At 51.8% G+C, this 19864-nt stretch overlaps 1 protein-coding gene across 1 annotated transcript in view; it reads left to right on the top strand.

Moving 5' to 3' along the window:
- The window catches only part of LOC132829929 (rho-related GTP-binding protein RhoB-like), a 64763-nt gene extending 45573 nt beyond the window's left edge, over nucleotides 1–19190 (top strand). Inside the window, exon 2 of the mRNA XM_060847349.1 lies at nucleotides 18559–19190. Within this exon, the coding sequence (XP_060703332.1) occupies nucleotides 18559–18990 (432 nt within the window). The 3' untranslated portion in view covers nucleotides 18991–19190. The remainder of the gene's footprint in view (nucleotides 1–18558) is intronic.
- Nucleotides 19191–19864: the final 674 nt, after the last annotated feature.

The raw sequence follows: 19864 nt of genomic DNA on the forward strand, positions 1-19864 counted from the left end.
GCTTGAACCTCAGCTACATGGGTCAGAGGTAATGACACCACAAGAGCTCTGATGGAGTGCTTCAAAAACCTCAGTTCAATCCCACTGGCCACCTTTGAAACATTAATTCAATTAATTGCCATATCTGGAACAAAATTTGATAATAATGGTTATAAAATTCCCATCCTTTAGTGAAGGAAATCTGCCATCCTTACCTGGTCTGGCCTATATGTAACTCCAGACCCACAGCAATGTAACTCTCCTGTTCATAAATCCATGAATTAGGAGTAGGGGGAGGCTATTCAGCCCCATTAGAGTCTGCTGTAATATTTCATAAGGTCATAGCTGATCTGACTGTGGCTGCAACTCTACATTCCTGCCAAGCCCCGGTGACTTTTGACCCTCTTTCCTCCAGCTGTAGGCGTCTCACTGGCACCTACTCCAGGGTGATAACAGATGGGCAATAAAACCTTGGCACCTTGCCAACAACGCTCGCAGCCCAAGAAAGGAACTCAAAATAAAAACTGGCCTTTTGATTGGGTCAGTTAGAGAACCCTCAGGCTGCAGGGCAATCCATACAACGGAAACCCGGTCTGCACCCCCAATCCCCACCAGCCTTCACATCAACCCCCATCCCCAACCCCAAACCAGGTCAGACAAGCCCACGCAGAGTTACGGATGTGAGGCAAAGGTACAAAAGTAGCTGATTTAGTCCATCCCTTGTTTTCCTTCACTCATCCGTAAGGCCCAGACCAGTTGCTGAGGAGGCAGGCTTGCTAACTGCCAGAAACCCAGTCACACACAACAACACGTTGCATGCGGCCTATCAGATGGTTCAACAATCCCCCGGGCAACAGAGGAATAAACAATACATTCTCTGAATAAACAAAGGAGGGTGGGAGGGTAACTGAGCCAAAGGTGAATACATTCCTTGGGCCAAGTGCTTTCTGAAGTTGGCATCATTCCCTCACACTTGCCAGAACGGAAAAAAAATCTTAAATATAAGGTGAAAGACAGCACTGAAATCTCACAGATCAGAAAGTCGGCATTACACTGGATCGATGGGCCAAATGACCACTGCATTATTTGAGAACATTAAACTACAAATTATAAGATTCTGCTTGGAAAGCTGAAATGAAAGCTTCACATTTGGGAGGGACTAGAATGAGGAAGCACAATTTAAAAATGAGGGATTTTACATTTAAGACATAGATGGAGAGAACTTCTTTCGCTCTCTGAGGGTGGTATGTCTGTGGAACCCTCTTCCCCAGAGACACGGGAGGCAGGGGGTCATTGGCCATTATTATGGTTGAGTTGGCTGGATTCTTGACTGACAAGGAGCCAAACATTGTCAGGAGGTAGTGAAGAATGTAGAGGCCTCAATTAGGCCATGATTTTAGCAAATGGTGAAAGTCTTGAGGGGCTGAATGGCTACTCCTAATCCTAATTGTGCGTGGAATGAACTGCCAGAGGAAGTGGTGAATGCGGGTACAGTTACAACGTTTAAAAGACATTGAGCGAAGTACATGAATAAAAAATGTTTGGAGGGATTGGGCAGTGCAGGCAGGTGGGACTAGTTTAGTTTGGGATTATGGTTGGTGAGGATAGGTTGGACCAAAGGGTCTGTTTCTGTGCTGTATGACACTATGACACTTATGGCTCTAAATTGTATGATTGTATTCACTAAAACAGGAGAAGTCTAAGCTAAGTGATTAACCCATGCCCCCACCCCACCTTCATCCATGCATTTTGTCTGTTAGGATTCTGTCAGTTTTCAAGTCCCCAACCCAATTAGCTTTCCCTCCTGTGGGTGGATGTTCTGCGAAGTGACTCAGAGGTTGCTTACTGGGTAGACCTCCCTGGCCTGAGTTGGAGGGTTATTGCTTCGAATCCTGCTCCAAAGATGAGCAGAAAGCTCTGGGTCCACCCTTAGTGTAATCCTAAAGGAGGTGCCATCTTCCAGGCAAGATGTGACACTAAGCCATTCTCAAATGGCAAAGATGCCATGGCACTATTGCAAATAACAGCTTGGTGCTGCTCTTGGAATGCTGCCCTGCACCTTCATTCAACCAGATTTGACCCCCATCTTGTTGGTTATGGTAGAATGGAGAATATTTGGGGCCAGGAGGCTACACTCACCATCCTGGATCAGTGGTGTTGGAAGAGCACAGCAGTTCAGGCAGCATTCGATGATCCAGAATCTGGTTTCCAGCATCTGCAGTCATTGTTTTTACACTCACCATCCTGACCATTCCTTCACTGTCACTGATTCGAAATCCTGACATTCCTCCCTAACAGCATTGTGGATCTACCTACACTAAATTAACAGAAATTGTTCAAGGAGGCAGCTCACCTCAACCTTCTCAAGGGAACCAGGGATGGGGCCATAATAGCTGGCCTGGCTACAGATGCTCATACCCCTTGAACAAATTGAATACAAATGCCTGGTACAGCTCCTGGCACACCCTCCTGCACTCTCCATTGAGCCAGGATTGATCTCCTGCTCGATGGGAATGTAAAATGGGGGATATGCCAAGCCATGAGGTTATAGTTTGTGATTGAGTCCAATTCTGATGGCTCCACAAAGCCTTATGGACGCACCAGTTCCTGACCTGATGGATTTGTGTGAACCTTACCCCATTTAGCACAGTGTTAGTGCCACATAACATGATGAGGGTGTCCTTCATGTGAATGAGGACTTTGTCTTCACCAGGACAGTGTGGGAATCTCTGCTTCCAGCATTGTCATGGGTAGATGTGTCTCCAACAAAGAGATTGGTGAGGATCAGGTGTAGCAAGTGGTCTTCCATGTTGGTTCTTGCAGACTCAGTCTTGCCCTTCAAGATGTGGCCAGCTCAATCAGTTAAGCTGCTGCTGAACCACTCCTAGTGACGAACATGGACGTTCTCAAACCCAGGGGGCATGTTGTGCATTTGCTATGCTCGCTATGTTCTCCAGTTGGTATTCCAGGGTTGGTTAGCACAGTTGACCGGATGCCTAGTTTGTAACGTAGAGCGATGCTGACAGTGTGGTCCATATCCAGCAACAGCTGAGGTTACCATGAAGGACCCTCATCCTCAACCTCTCCCTGCAGTTAAACCACCCAGCAGCCGGCTGTCTGATAAGAGAACAGCACATCGACCCTGATTCAAACAGTCATTAGATTAACCTTGCGATGGGCCTATGCTGTAGCTGTGGCTCTGTCAGACAGCGGCTGCTCTTCAGGAGATGGCACCAACAAACCAACAAACACTGACACGCCCAGCAATGTCAGTCAGCCATAGGTTCACCGAGTCCGGACACCCGGATCGGAGTAGGTGGAGACCCGGATTGGAGCAGGAAGCAGACCAGGATTGGAATGGGCTGGAGGACCAGATTGGAATGCGCTTGAGACCAGGATTGGAATGGGCAGAAGACTGGGATTGGAGCCGGAAGCAGACCTGGATTGGAGCAATGCAGGACACCGGGAATGGAGTGGGCTGGAGACCTGGATTGGAGCAGGAAGCAGATCTGGATTGGAACGGGCAGGAGACCTAGATTGGAATGGGATTGGAGACCGGGAATGGAGCAGGCTGGAGACCCAGATTGGAATGGGCTGGGGACCCGGATTGGAGTGGGGCTGGAGACCCAGATTTGAGAAGGGCTGGAGACCCAGATTGGAATGGGCTGGAGACCAGGAATGGTGCGGGGCTGGAGACCAGGATTGGAATGGTCTGGAAGACCAGATTGGTGTGGGGCTGGAGACCAGGATTGGAATGGGATGGAGGACGGATTGGAATGGGCTGGAGACCAGGATTGGAGCGGGAAGCAGACCTGGATTGGAACGGGCAGGACACCTGGATTGGAGCTGGCCAGAGGACCGGATTGGAGCGGGGCTGGAGACTGGGATTGGAATGGGATGGAAGACCGGATTGGAATGGGATGGAGGACCGGATTGGAATGGCTGGATACCGGGATTGGAGCGGGGCTGGAGACCTGTTTTGGAATGGGCTGGAGACCCGGATTGGAATGGGCTGGAGACCCGGATTGGAATGGGGCTGGAGACCCGGATTGGAGTGGGCTCAAGACCGGGATTGGAGCGGGCTGGATAACCGGATTGGAGCGGGTAGGAGATTGGGATTGGAGCGGGCTGGAGACCAGGATTGGAGCGGGAAGCAGACCTGAATTGGAACGGGCAGGACACCTGAATTGGAGCTGGCCGGAGGACCAGATTGGAGCGAGGCTGGAGACCGGGATGAGAATGGGCTGGAAGATCGGATTGGTGCGGGGCTGGAGACCCGGATTGGAATGGGCTGGAGACCCGGATTGGAATCGGCTGGAGACCAGGATTGGAGTGGGACTGGAGACGGATTGGAATGGGGCTGGAGACCCGGATTGGAATGGGCTCAAGACCAGGATTGGAGCAGGCTGGATAACCGGATTGGAGCGGGTAAGAGATTGGGATTGGAGTGGGCTGGATACTGGGATTGGAGCCGGAAGCAGACCTGGATTGGAGCTGGGCAGGAGACCCGGATTGGAACAGGCAGGAGACTGGGATTGGAGCCGGAAGCAGACCTGGATTGGAGCGGGCTGGAGACCCAGATTGGAGCGGGAAGCAGACCCGGGTTGGATTGGGCTGGAGACCTTCCATGGAAGCTCATTCTGTTCAATTAACTCCAATAATGCATCTGATTTTGGAGGATCAACTTTATAAATGGTGTTAGGAATAAATGTCGACACTTGTGCAGTAGCTAACAACAACAACTTGCATTGATGGAGCACCTTTAACATACACAGCTATGCTTCATTCAGCATTTCTGATGGATTCTTAAAACCACTGCATGCTTTAAACAAAATATGTGACACAAATTAATTTCTCAGTAAGATACCATGTAACAAGGGTGTAACAAGAATGGTCACTGGGTCTGAAATGTTAACTCGACACTCTCTCCACATATACTGCCAGACTTACTGAGCTTTTTCAGCAATTTGGAACTTAGAACATAGAACAGTACAGCACAGTTCAGGCCCTTCAGCCCCTCAATGTTGTGCTGACCTTTTACCCTACTCCAGGATCAAACTAACCTTCGTATCCTTCATTGTATTAACATCCTTGTTTCTGACCAAGAGTCCCTAATGTCTCTGACTGTACTACCACCGCTGGCAGTGCATTCCACAGACCCACCACTCTCTGTGTAACGAACCTACCTCTGACATCTCCCCTAACCCTTCCTCCAATCACCTTAAAATTATGCCCTGTTGATAGGCATATCCGCCATGGGGAAAAAGTCTCTGGCTAACTACTCTATCTGTGCCTCTCAACAATGTGTACACCTCTATCAAGTCACCTCTCATCCATCTTCTCTCCAGTGTGAAAATCCCTAGCTCCCTCAACCTCTCTCCATAAGACATGCCCTCCAGTCCAGGCAGCATCCTGGTAAATCCCCTCTGCATCCTCTCTAAAGCTTCCACATCCGGCGACCAGAACTGAAAGCAATATTCCAAGTGTGGTCTAACCAGGGATCTGTAGAGCTGCAGCAGAACCTCGTGGCTCTCAAACTCAATCCCACTGCTAATGAAAGTCAACACACCATACACCTTCTTAATAACCCTATCGGCTTGGGTGGCAACTTTGTGGGATCTATGGTCATGGACCTCAAGCTCCCTCTGTTCCTCCACAATGCCAAGAATCCTGCCTTTAATCCTGTAATCTGCATTCAAATTCAAACTTCCAAAGTGAATCACTTCACAATTTTCCAGGTTGAGCTCCATCTGCCACTTCCCAGCCCAGCTCTGCACACTGTCGATGTCCTGTTACAAACTACACCACCCCTCAAATCTATCCACAACTTCACCAACCTTGGGGTCAACGGCAAACCTACTTACCCACCCTTCCTCTTCCTCATCCAAGCCATTTATAAACATCACAAGGAGCAGAGGTCCCAGAACAGATTCCTGCAGAATATTATTAGTCACTGAGCTCAAGGCTGGACACTTTCCAGTTATTACCATCCTCTGTTTTCTATGGGTCAGCCAATTCTGAAAAAGGCAGATAGGTTTCCCTGTATTCCATGCCACCTCACATTTTGAATGAGCCTGCCATGGGGAACCTTATCAAATGCCTTGCTAAAATCCATATACACCACATCAATATATTCTGTCACATCTTCGAAGAATTCACCAAGAATTCAAAGGCATGAACTGTCCCGAACAAAACCATGCTTTGCTAATCAAATTATGCTTTTCCAAATAATCAGAAATCCTGTCTCTCAGTATGCTGTCCATGCATTAGCTCACCACCGACATAAGACTGACTGGTCAGTAATTCCCAGGGTAATCCCGATTCTCTTCCTTGAACAAGTGAAGAACAATTTCTGTTTGTGTTTCTAATTTACAGAATCTGCAGTTTTTTGGACTTGTTTTGGGTTAAGTTCTTGACCAATTACTGTCGGGGAAGATCCGATGAACATAACTGGGCCAAATATTCTTCTTGAACTCAAACTCCCACTGTCTTCCCACTAACCTCCCACTAACCTCCCACTGACCTCCCACTAACCTCCCACTAACCTCCCACTGACCTCCCACTAACCTCCCACTAACCTCTCACTGACCTCCCACTGACCTCCCACTAACCTCCCACTAACCTCCCACTGACCTCCCACTATCCTCCAACTGTCCACCTACTGTCTTCCTACTGTCCGCCTACTGTCCTCCTACTGACCCCCTACTGTCCCCAAACTGTCCCCTACTGTCCACCTACTGTCCTCCTACTGGCCCCAACTGGCCCCTACTGTTCCCCCAACTGTCCCCCTACTGTTCCCCCAACTGTCCCGCTACTGTTCCCCCTACTGTCCTCCTGCTGTCCCCCTACTATCCCCAACTATCCCCCTAATGTCCTCTAACTGCCCTCCTACTGTCCCCCTACTGTCCCCCTATTGTCCTGCAACTGTCCCCCTCCTGTCCTCGAACTGACCTCCTCCTGTCCCCCTACTGTCCTCCTATTGTTTTCCAACAGTCATCCTACTGTCCTACTATTGTCCCCCTTCTATCCACCTACTGTCCCCCTACTGTCCCCCTACACTCCTCCTACTATCCTCCTAATGTCCCCCTACTGTCCCCCAACAGTCCTCCTGCTATCCTACTACTTTGCCCCTACTAACGTCCTACTGTCCTCCTACTGTCCCCTTTCTGTCCCTCTACAGTCGTCCTACAGCCCCCTATTGTCCTCCTACTATCCTCCTACTATCCTTCTACAGTCCTCCTACTGTCCCCCTACTGTTCTCCTTCTGTCCTCCTACTGTCCCCATACTGTCCTGCTACTGTCCAGCTACTATGCTCTTACTATGCCCTATTGTCCCCCTACTGTCCCCCTACTGTCCCATAACTGTTCCCCTGTTTCTCCCCTACAATCCTCCTACTGTTCCCCTTCTGTATCCCTATAGTCCTCCTACAGTCCCCCTATTGTCCCCCACTGTCCTCCTAATGTCCTCCAACCATCCTCCTGCTGTCCTACTACTGTCCCCCTACTAACATCCTACTGTCCTCTACTGTCCTCCCTGTCCCCCTACTGCCCCCCTGCTGTCCTCCTACTGTCCTCCTACTGTCCCCATACTGTCCTCCTATTGTCCTACAACCTTCCCCCTACTGTCCCCCAACTGTCCCTCAACTGCCCCCTGCTGTCCTCCTACATTACCCCTTCTGTCCCCCCTACTGTCCCCTAACTGCCCACCTACTGTCCCCAACTGTCCCCCTCCTGTGCCCTAACTGTCATCCTACTGTCCCCCAACTGTCCCCCACTGTCCTCCAACTGTTCCCCAACTGTCCTCCTACTGTCCCCCGGCTGTCCTATTACTGTCCTACTACTGTCCTCCTACTGTCCCCCTACTGTACCCCAACTGTCCCCCAATTGTTCTCTTACAGTCCCCTACTGTCCTACTACTGTCCCCCTACTGTCCTCCTACTGTCTCCATACTGTCCTCGTAGTATCCTCCTACTGTCTCCCTACTATCCTCCTACTATCCTCCTACTGCCCCCCTTCTATCCTTCTCCTGTCCCCTACTGTCCTCCTACTGTTCCCCTCCTGTCCTCTGACTGTCCCCTACTATCCTCCCACTATCCTCCTACTGTCCACCTACTGTCCCCTACTGTTCTCCTTCTGTCCTTCTACTGTCCCTTTTACTGTCCTCCTACTGTCCCCCAACTGCCCCCCTACTGCCCCCCTAATGTCTATCTACTGTTCCGCTACTGTCCCCATACTGTCCTTCCACTGTCTCCCAACTGTCCCCCTACTGTCTCATGACAGTCCCCCTATTGTCCTCCTACTGTCCTCCTACTTTCCCTCAACTGTCCCCCTTCTGTCCTCCTATTTTCCTCCCACAATCCTCCTATTGTCCCCCTCCTGTCCCCATCCTGTCCTCCTACTGTCCCTCTACTATCCTCCAACTGTCCCCCTACTGTCTGTCTTCTATCCTCCTACTGCCCCCCTACTATCCTCCTACTGTCCTCCTACTGTAACCCTACTTTCCCCCTCCTGTACTCCTACTATCCCACTACTGTCCCTCTACTGTCCTTCCACTGTCCCCCAACTGTCCCCCTACCGTCTCATGACTGTCCCCCTATTGTCCTCCTACTGTCCTCCTACTTTCCCCCTCCTGTCCTCCTACTGTCCCCCTAATGTCTATCTACTGTCCCGCTACTGTCCCTCTACTGTCCTTCCACTGTCCCCCAACTGTCCCCCTACTGTCTCATGACTGTCCCCCTATTGTCCTCCTACTGTCCTCCCACTATCCTCCTACTGTTCCCCAACTGTCCTCCTACTGTCCCCCAACTGTCCCCCAACTGTCCCCTTCTGTCCCCCAACTGTCCCCTTCTGTCCTCCTACTGTCCTCCTACTGTCCCCCTACTGTCCCCCTAGTGTCTTCCTACTGTCCTCCCTCCACTTGCTGTTTTCCTCCTCAAACCCTCCTACTCCCTCCCAGCCTTCTCCCCCCCCGTACTCCTCACTATCGCCGAATCCCGAATTCTTCCTTCTTTCTCATTCCCCTCTGAACTGCCTCACTCACTCACAATCACCCCAAACCCCTCACTCACTCACAATCACCCCCAAACTCCCTCACTCACGGCCAATCACTCCCAAACTCCCTCACTCTCTCCCAATCACCCCCCAAACCCCTCACACTCTCCCAATCACTCCCAAACTCCCTCACTCACGGCCAATCACTCCCAAAACCCCCTCACTCTCTCCCAATCACCCCCAAACGCCTCACTCACTCCCAATCACATTCCAAATGCCCCTCTCACTTCAATTCACCCCATCCTCTCACTACCTTCCATTCACCTCCCAACTTCCTCACTCCCCTCAGTCACCTCTCAACCCTTCACTCTCTCCCAATCATCTCCCAAAACCCTAACTCCCCCCATTCCCCACCCAAAGCCCTCACTGCCTCCCATTCTCCTCCCAACCCTCTCACTCCCTCCCATTCTCCTCCCAACCCTCTCACTCCCTCCCATTCTCCTCCCAACCCTCTCACTGCCTCCCATTCTCCTCCCAACCCTCTCACTCCCTCCCATTCTCCTCCCAAATGCCTCATTCTCTCCTGCTGGCCACTTTCCTCTTGATCCCCTCACTGGTTCATGCTCACCACCTCATGTACTGCCCCCTTATTCCTCAAGAAGGCTCAGCAGTGCGGTATTGAGTGGGAGTGGGTGTGTGATATGGTGAGACAGTGATATAGAGTCATAGAGTCATAGAGATGTACAGCATGGAAACAGACCCTTCAGTCCAAACCGTCCATGCTGACCAGATTTCCCAACCCAATCTAGTCCCACCTGCCAGCACTTGGCCCATATCCCTCCAAACCCTTCCTATTCATATACCCATCCAAATGCTTAGTAAATGTTGCAATTGTACCAGCCTCCACCACATCCTCTGGCAGCACATTCCATACACGTACCACCTTCTGCATGAAAAGGTTGCCCCTTAGGTCTCTTTTATATCTTTCCCCTCTCACCCTAAACCTATGCCCTCTAGTTATGGACTCCCCGACCCCAGGGAAAAGACTGTCTATTTATCCTATCGTATTCATAATTTTGTAAACCTCTATAAGGTCACCCCTCAGCCTCCGATGCTCCAGGGAAAATAGCCCCACCCTGTTCAGCCTCTCACTATAGCTCAAATCCTCCAACCCTGGCAACATCCTTGTAAATCTTTTCTGAACTCTTTCAAGTTTCACAACATCTTTCTGATAGGAAGGATATCAGAATTGCACGCAATATTCCAACAGTGGCCTAACCAATGTCCTGTACAGCTGCAAGATGACCTCCCAACTCCTGTACTCAGCACTCTGACCAATAAAGGAAAGCATACCAAACGAAGGAGCTATGAACCTGCACTACAAGGTCTCTTTGTTCAGCAACACTCCCCAGGACCTTACCATTAAGTGTATAAGTCCTGCTAAGGTTTGCTTTCCCAAAATGCAGCACCTCGCATTTATCTGAATTAAACCCCATCTGCCACTTCTCAGCCCATTGACCCATATGGCTGGGAGGGAGTGAGGGGTCTGGAATGGGAGTGAGCAGGATGGAATGAGGGGATCAGGATAAGACATGATAGTGAGAAGGTGAGGGAGTTGGGAGTGGAAGTGAGTGTGATTGAGTGAGGGGGTTGGGAGGGAGTGAGGGCATTGGCAGGAGATTGGGAGACAATGAGGGGTTGGGGAGAGAGAAACAGAATTAACGTTGAGGTAACAACCACACAACACCAGGTTACAGTCCAACAGGTTTACAGTATTTGGAAGCATTAGCATGAGAGTTCAACACTAGCACCTGCAACTCCTGAGTCCAAAGTGATATTTCTTTCGAACAATAATTTATAAACAGTGCTAAAGCAGAAATGTGCTGTTCCAGTGCACTGTGTGACATGTGTAATCAGTTTGCAGACTTGCTGAATATTTTGATGAAGTTATTTCTAATTCCTGTTCAAACAGCAAACAGGTGACCTGCTTTGTCAGGGATTAGGAATATCAAAATGAAAATAACTCGACTCTGCCACCTCCTGGTGTAAGTTGAGTATGACCGAGAGACCATTTGAAATATGAGTCCAAAACATCTCCTTCAGCCACAGCTCCAATTAAACAAGGATGGTAGAAAATTGAATAAACTTCACACCGAAAGATTGAAAGATAATTGTGGGAATGGACAAAACATTTATTATTGGGAGATTCAGCAATTATTTTACTCTTGAAATCACGACGCTGCACCTTCACTGTGAGAGGTCATTGTATAACAAAGAACACCTGCAACCTCCGCTATCCAGCTGGCTCTCACAGAGCTGACTCAATGCAAAGAACAAACCTTGGTAATGATCACTACAGACCTCACACAAGGGCTGCGCATCCAAGGAATTAATTTTCTTTCTTTGGACAAGCTCAGACTTATTACTGAGGTGCACAGCTCAATCCCACTGACAGCAGAGGGGAACTGTCTGGGTTCATCACACCGTCCCGTGGCCCAACATTTCAACTCCCCCTCCCACTCTGCTGAGGACATAGAGGTCCTGGGCCTCCTTCACCGCCGCTCCCTCACCACCAGACGCCTGGAGGAAGAACACCTCATCTTCCGCCTCGGAACACTTCAACCCCAGGGCATCAATGTGGACTTGAACAGTTTCCTCATTTCCCCTTCCCCCACCTATCCACTCCACCCTCTCCTCCCTGACCTATCACCTTCATCCCCTCCCCCACTCACCCATTGTACTCTTTGCTACTTTCTCCCCACCCTCACCCTCCCCTAGCTTATCTCTCCACGCTTCAGGCTCTTTGCCTTGATGAAGGGCTTTTGCCCGAAACGTCGATTTCGCTGCTCGTTGGATGCTGCCTGAACTGCTGTGCTCTTCCAGCACCACTGATCCAGAATCTGGTTTCCAGCATCTGCAGTCATTGTTTTTACCTCATCAAACAAGAAGTCAAACGCTCTCTGTCACATGGCATCGTGACATCTTCGGAGGGTCAGTGTGGACCTGTTGGGCCGAAGGACCTGTTTGCACACTGTAGGGAATCTAATCTAATCTAATATTCATGTTGTCACAAGAAGACACTTATCAAAAAGCCTTTAATTTGGCTTTGTTATTGTTTCATTGACATCCCATGCCCAGGAACACTGGACCCAAGGAGGTGTGTTAGCTTTGATAGTCAACTGACTATTTGACTGTGGTGGGCTTCGCCACACTGCATGGGCATCTGCAAAAAACACCTGTGGTTCCAACGAGCAAGCATCAGTTGGAAACCTGGTGTTACTTTATAATTCCTCCCCCCTCCCAGAAATGGGTGGGTTTGGGTTCAGCTTCAGGGGCTGGAGGTTAAAATGGAAAGAAACCTTCAGTTTCAGCCGAGGCGGGAGGAGTAAAGAGTAAACAGTCCTCTCTTGTGAAACTCTTGAATTCTAAAACTCTTCAGAGGAAATGATGGCTGAGTAACATTATCATAGAACATAGAACATTACAGCGCAGTACAGGCCCTTCAGCCCTCGATGTTGCGCCAACCTGTGGAACCAATCTGAAGCCCACCTAACCTACAGTATCCATTATCATCCATACGTTCATCTAATGGCTGTTTAAACGGTCACTGGAAATCTCACTGGGCTTTTAATCCTGGAATCCAGGCTTGAACCCAAACCATGCCAGGATGATGGAATTTAAATTGAATTTAAAAATCTGGAATTATGAAATCATTGTCGATTGTTGGAAAATGTCCCTCTGCTTTAATAATGTCCTTTCGGAAAGGAAGCTACCATCCTTACCTGGTCTGGCCTCCATGTGACTCCAGACCCACAGCAATGGGGTTGACTCTTAACTGTCCTCTGGGCGACGACAGACAGGGAATGAATGTTGGCCCAGCCAGTGATGCCCATAAATAAAAGTTTAAAAATCCATTTTAGAAAAGTTTATATTTTTGACTCTGATTGGTCTCATTCTGAGAAGATGGTTTTTGATTTCCCTGTTGAAGTACTGCAGAGCTGTAACACAGCTGAGGTGGTCAGGGTAACGTTGAGGATTGACTAATGTGAGCTGAAAATGTGTTGCTGGAAAAGCGCAGCAGGTCAGGCAGCATCCAAGGAGCAGGAAATTCGATGTTTTGGGCATAAGCCCTTCATCAGGAATGACTAATGTGACCCCACTGAATCCACCCCTTCACTGCCCCTACGGTGTGTTCTGATTAGGAATCAGAGATGGACACTGAGGGCAAATGCTGCCTTTTTGTGCCTCGGTGAGTCTGGAACTGAAACATTCAGGGTCCAGACTGATCCAGGACTCGATCCCCAGGCTCTTCTGAGCAACTTAGCTCTCGCCTTCAGCCAGTGTCCAACCTTGGGAAAAGGTATCTCCATTATTCTCAAAAAAGAATATGTTCCTCCTTGGCACACAGCTGTAAAGACACCTACCCAGGGTTCGCTCCCACCTCTCACCTTCTTTTCCAGAGAACTGGAAAACCACTTCAAAACATGAGGAGAGAAGTGGAATCTCATCACATTACTGTTTGCAGGAGCATACCAGCGACAAATTGACAACACCTGAGGGAAATTCTTATGGAAATGTAAATCTTTCTATCTCTGTGCTTTCTTTCTCTCTTTCTTTGTTTCTTTGTTGATTGCTTCCAGAACTGGCTGGACTGTAAAGGGGAAAGGGTCAGAGTGGTGGAATTGACACTTGGTGACATATATCAATTCAGGCCCCTCCCTGAGAGTCAATACCTTCAGAAGAGGAGGAGGAGAAGGAGAAGGAGACAGAGATGGAGATGGAGGTGGAGATAGAAATGGAAAAGGAGGTGGAGGTGGAGGTGGAGGTGGAGGTGGAGGTGGAGGTGGAGGTGGAGGTGGAGATGGAGGTGGAGATGGAGATGGAGGTGGGGGTGGAGGTGGAGGTGGAGGTGGAGGTGGAGGTGGAGATGGAGGTGGAGATGAAGGTGGAGGTGGAGGTGGAGGTGGAGGTGGAGATGGAGATGAAGGTGGAGGTGGAGGTGGAGGTGGAGGTGGAGGTGGAGATGGAGGTGGAGATGAAGGTGGAGGTGGAGGTGGAGGTGGAGGTGGAGGTGGAGATGGAGGTGGAGATGGAGGTGGAGGTGGAGGTGGAGGTGGAGGTGGAGGTGGAGATGAAGGTGGAGGTGGAGGTGGAGGTGGAGGTGGAGGTGGAGGTGGAGGTGGAGATGGAGGTGGAGATGAAGGTGGAGGTGGAGGTGGAGGTGGAGGTGGAGGTGGAGATGGAGGTGGAGATGGAGGTGGAGATGGAGGTGGAGGTGGAGATGGAGGTGGAGATGAAGGTGGAGGTGGAGGTGGAGGTGGAGATGGAGGTGGAGATGGAGGTGGAGATGGAGGTGGAGGTGGAGGTGGAGGTGGAGGTGGAGGTGGAGGTGGAGGTGGAGGTGGAGGTGGAGGTGGAGGTGGAGGTGGAGATGAAGGTGGAGGTGGAGGTGGAGGTGGAGGTGGAGGTGGAGGTGGAGGTGGAGATGGAGGTGGAGGTGGAGGTGGAGATGGAGGTGGAGGTGGAGGTGGAGGTGGAGGTGGAGGTGGAGGTGGAGGTGGAGGTGGAGGTGGAGGTGGAGATGGAGGTGGAGGTGGAGGTGGAGGTGGAGATGGAGATGAAGGTGGAGGTGGAGGTGGAGGTGGAGATGGAGATGAAGGTGGAGGTGGAGGTGGAGGTGGAGATGGAGGTGGAGGTGGAGGTGGAGGTGGAGGTGGAGATGGAGATGAAGGTGGAGGTGGAGGTGGAGGTGGAGGTGGAGGTGGAGGTGGAGATGGAGGTGGAGATGAAGGTGGAGGTGGAGGTGGAGGTGGAGATGGAGGTGGAGGTGGAGATGGAGGTGGAGGTGGAGGTGGAGGTGGAGATGGAGATGAAGGTGGAGGTGGAGGTGGAGGTGGAGGTGGAGGTGGAGATGGAGGTGGAGATGGAGGTGGAGATGGAGGTGGAGGTGGAGGTGGAGGTGGAGGTGGAGGTGGAGGTGGAGGTGGAGGTGGAGGTGGAGATGGAGGTGGAGATGAAGGTGGAGGTGGAGGTGGAGGTGGAGGTGGAGGTGGAGGTGGAGGTGGAGGTAGAGGTGGAGATGGAGATGAAGGTGGAGGTGGAGGTGGAGGTGGAGGTGGAGGTGGAGATGGAGGTGGAGATGAAGGTGGAGGTGGAGGTGGAGGTGGAGGTGGAGGTGGAGATGGAGGTGGAGATGAAGGTGGAGGTGGAGGTGGAGGTGGAGGTGGAGGTGGAGGTGGAGGTGGAGGTGGAGGTGGAGATGAAGGTGGAGGTGGAGGTGGAGATGGAGGTGGAGATGGAGGTGGAGGTGGAGGTGGAGGTGGAGGTGGAGGTGGAGGTGGAGATGGAGGTGGAGATGAAGGTGGAGGTGGAGGTGGAGGTGGAGGTGGAGGTGGAGGTGGAGGTGGAGGTGGAGGTGGAGGTGGAGATGAAGGTGGAGGTGGAGGTGGAGATGGAGGTGGAGATGGAGGTGGAGGTGGAGGTGGAGGTGGAGGTGGAGGTGGAGGTGGAGATGGAGGTGGAGATGAAGGTGGAGGTGGAGGTGGAGGTGGAGGTGGAGGTGGAGGTGGAGATGGAGATGGAGGTGGAGATGGAGGTGGAGGTGGAGGTGGAGGTGGAGGTGGAGGTGGAGATGGAGGTGGAGGTGGAGGTGGAGGTGGAGGTGGAGGTGGAGATGGAGGTGGAGGTGGAGGTGGAGGTGGAGGTGGAGATGGAGGTGGAGGTGGAGATGGAGGTGGAGGTGGAGATGGAGGTGGAGGTGGAGGTGGAGGTGGAGGTGGAGATGGAGGTGGAGGTGGAGATGGAGGTGGAGGTGGAGGTGGAGGTGGAGATGGAGGTGGAGGTGGAGATGGAGGTGGAGGTGGAGGTGGAGGTGGAGGTGGAGATGGAGGTGGAGATGGAGATGGAGATGGAGGTGGAGATGGAGGTGGAGATGGAGATGGAGGTGGAGGTGGAGGTGGAGGTGGAGATGGAGATGGAGGTGGAGGTGGAGATGGAGGTGGAGGTGGAGGTGGAGGTGGAGGTGGAGGTGGAGGTGGAGGTGGAGGTGGAGGTGGAGGTGGAGGTGGAGGTGGAGGTGGAGGTGGAGGTGGAGATGGAGGTGGAGGTGGAGGTGGAGATGGAGGTGGAGGTGGAGGTGGAGATGGAGGTGGAGGTGGAGGTGGAGGTGGAGGTGGAGATGGAGGTGGAGGTGGAGGTGGAGGTGGAGGTGGAGGTGGAGGTGGAGGTGGAGGTGGAGGTGGAGGTGGAGGTGGAGGTGGAGATGGAGGTGGAGGTGGAGGTGGAGGTGGAGGTGGAGATGGAGGTGGAGGTGGAGATGGAGGTGGAGGTGGAGGTGGAGGTGGAGGTGGAGATGGAGGTGGAGATGGAGATGGAGATGGAGGTGGAGATGGAGGTGGAGATGGAGATGGAGGTGGAGGTGGAGGTGGAGGTGGAGATGGAGATGGAGGTGGAGGTGGAGATGGAGGTGGAGGTGGAGGTGGAGGTGGAGGTGGAGGTGGAGGTGGAGGTGGAGGTGGAGGTGGAGATGGAGGTGAAGGTGGAGGTGGAGATGGAGGTGGAGGTGGAGGTGGAGATGGAGGTGGAGGTGGAGGTGGAGGTGGAGGTGGAGGTGGAGGTGGAGGTGGAGGTGGAGGTGGAGGTGGAGGTGGAGGTGGAGGTGGAGGTGGAGGTGGAGATGGAGGTGAAGGTGGAGGTGGAGATGGAGGTGGAGGTGGAGGTGGAGATGGAGGTGGAGATGGAGATGGAGGTGGAGGTGGAGGTGGAGGTGGAGATGGAGATGAAGGTGGAGGTGGAGATGGAGGTGGAGGTGGAGGTGGAGGTGGAGGTGGAGGTGGAGGTGGAGGTGGAGGTGGAGATGGAGGTGAAGGTGGAGGTGGAGGTGGAGGTGGAGGTGGAGGTGGAGGTGGAGATGGAGGTGGAGGTGGAGGTGGAGATGGAGGTGGAGGTGGAGGTGGAGGTGGAGATGGAGGTGGAGGTGGAGGTGGAGGTGGAGGTGGAGGTGGAGATGGAGGTGGAGGTGGAGATGGAGGTGGAGGTGGAGGTGGAGGTGGAGGTGGAGGTGGAGATGGAGGTGGAGATGGAGGTGGAGGTGGAGATGGAGATGGAGAAGGAGTTGGAGGTGGGGGTGGAGGTGGAGGTGGAGGTGGAGGTGGAGGTGGAGGTGGAGGTGGAGGTGGAGGTGGAGGTGGAGGTGGAGATGGAGGTGGAGGTGGAGACGGAGGTGGAGGTGGAGGTGGAGGTGGAGGTGGAGATGGAGATGACAAAACACTTTTGACAGATGAATCAGAGAATCCAATGATAGGATCTTGGACAAAAGACATGACTGTAGGGAAGGTAACGAGACTGCATTTACTCAGTGAGTTGCGATGAACTGGATGGGGTTCACTGCTGTGAGATGCTGATTCACTTTCAACTTTGGAAAATGAAATTCCCATCACAATGGGGTGACTGGGGGAGGGGCACATGGTGGCTCAGTGGTTAGCACTGTTGCCTCACAGCGTTTAGATCAGTGTAGTGCTGGAAAAACACAGCAGGTCAGGCAGCAACTGAGGATCAGGCAAATTGACATTTGGGGCAAAAGCCCTTCATCAGGAATGGCTGCCAATGCTGCCTCACTGTGCCAGGGACCCAGGTTCAATTTCACCCTCAGGCAACTGTCTGTGTGGAGTTTGCATGTTCTCCCCGTGTCTGTGTGGAGTTTGCACGTTCTCCCCGTGTCTGTGTGGAGTTTGCATGTTCTCCCCATGTCTGTGTGGGTTCGTCTGAGTGTGTTCTGGTTTCCTCCCACAGTCTAAAGATGTGCAGGTTTGCCGGATTGGCCAAGGGAAATTGCCCATGATGTGCAGAAATGTATCAGTTAGGTGGATTAGACACGGGAGATGCAGGGTTACAGGGATAGGATGTGATCATGTGGAGCGTGTCTTGAGGAGGGATGCTGTTTGGAGGGTCAGTCCTGATTTGATGGGCTGAACGGCCACTTTCTGCTCTGTCGGGATTCTGGGGAGGAATAATTGCACAAATCATTCAGAGGGCTGGCACAGACGTGCGGACTGAATGGCCTCCATGTGGGCTGAGTGCTGCTGTGAGTCAGCTCAGAGGGAAAAATAAAATGAGCTGAATAGAACAACAAGAAGGGAAGGTTGCTGTTTCTTTACAAAGACAGTACCTGGGCTCTGTGAAAGGTGTGGCGGAAACAAGAGTTGAACAATGATGATGTCGAACAGTTTCTGCAGAAAGGCCCAATCACTGCAGCCCGGGGGCTGAGCTCAGAGAAACTAGACCAACCAGTTTGGCCTGTGGCTGTTTGCACTGGTTTATAGAACAGCTGGGAGCTGTGATCCTGCAGAGTGTCGGCAGTGGCTGAACACAGAGAGAGAGAGAGAGAACTTTGCCGTCACATCAGCAATTAGATCAAGGAGTAGCAGAGAGGGCAGCATGACTGCATTAAGGAGGAAGCTGGTGGTGGTTGGCGATGGTGGCTGTGGTAAGACCAGCCTGCTGTTTGTCCTCAGCAAGGACGAGTTCCCCGAAGACTACGTTCCCACGGTATTCGAGACCTACGTGGCGGATATAGAAGTGAACCAGAAGCTGGTGGAGCTGGCGCTGTGGGACACCGCTGGCCAGGAGGACTATGACCGCCTGCGGCCCCTCTCCTACCCCGACACTGACGTCATCCTCATCTGCTTCTCGGTGGACAGCCCCGACTCGCTGAGGAACATTCCGGACAAGTGGATGCCCGAGGTCAGGCACTTCTGTCCCGGTGTGCCGGTGATCCTGGTGGGTAACAAGAGGGACCTGCGGAGTGACCAGCGAGTGCGGAAGGAGTTGGCCCGGAGCAGGAAGGAGCCGGTGAAGTGGGAAGAGGGCCGGGCGATGGCCGAGAGGATCGGGGCGTACGATTACCTGGAATGCTCGGCCAAGACCAAGGAAGGCGTCTGGGAGGTTTTCGAAACCGCCACCAGGGCCACCTTGAAAGTCTCGTCGATGGGGTGTTTCGGCTGCCAGTGCGTGCTGATCTAAAGACATGTGGAAGCAGGACTGAGAAACAGAACCCGTGTTTACGGAAGGCTAATTAATCTCACCAGAGAAAGAAACAGCCAAAATATCAGGGAAATGGAAAAGTGCATCAGGCTGTGGATGTCATAGTGGAAGATAACCTGGAGAATCAACATGATCTGTAACACAATGGATTACTCACTAAACGAGATGATTTGACTTTAGGAAGCTGTCCAAATTGTGTGTTTGTGTGTGTGAGAGAGAGAGTGTCTGTGTGTGTGTGTGAGGGAGAGAGTATATGTGTGTGTGTGTGAGGGAGAGAGTGTATGTGTGTCTGTGTGTGTGTATGTGAGAGAGAGTGTATATGTGTCTGTGTGTGTGTATATGTGAGAGTTTATGTATGAGAGAGAGAGTATATGTGTGTGTGTGTGAGAGAGTGTATGTGTGTCTGTGTGTGTGTGTATGTGAGAGAGAGTGTATGTGTGTGTGTGAGTGTATGCATGTGCCTTCATTAAACTGAGGAGTTTAAACACTCCTTGTTTTAAAAGGAAGGGTAAATTTATGCCTTATCCCTCTACAGGTAAAACTGCTTTATAGAGCATGTTTGAACTGTTAAGCTCCCTCAGTCCTGGAGCAGAATTGTGTTACAAAAGTAGATCAAATGAGTGATTATCTCTCCCCAGATTAGATCTCATTTTCAATGGGGGGGGGGGGGGGTTGGCAAGGGAGGTGAGGGCTGACTGAGGGCTTGGATGGAGGTGGGGTAGGGGGATGTTGGAAAATCAGGGTTTTAGAGTAACCCTGTGTTCACCATCTCAGATGCCTCTTGTTTTCTGGAGATCAGTCTGCTGTATCCAGGTGCAAAGTTTCTTGTCAGCTAATCTCCTAAAAAGGGATG

This window comes from Hemiscyllium ocellatum, chromosome 30 (assembly GCF_020745735.1).
Source record: "Hemiscyllium ocellatum isolate sHemOce1 chromosome 30, sHemOce1.pat.X.cur, whole genome shotgun sequence".
In the NCBI taxonomy this organism is placed as follows: domain Eukaryota; kingdom Metazoa; phylum Chordata; class Chondrichthyes; order Orectolobiformes; family Hemiscylliidae; genus Hemiscyllium; species Hemiscyllium ocellatum.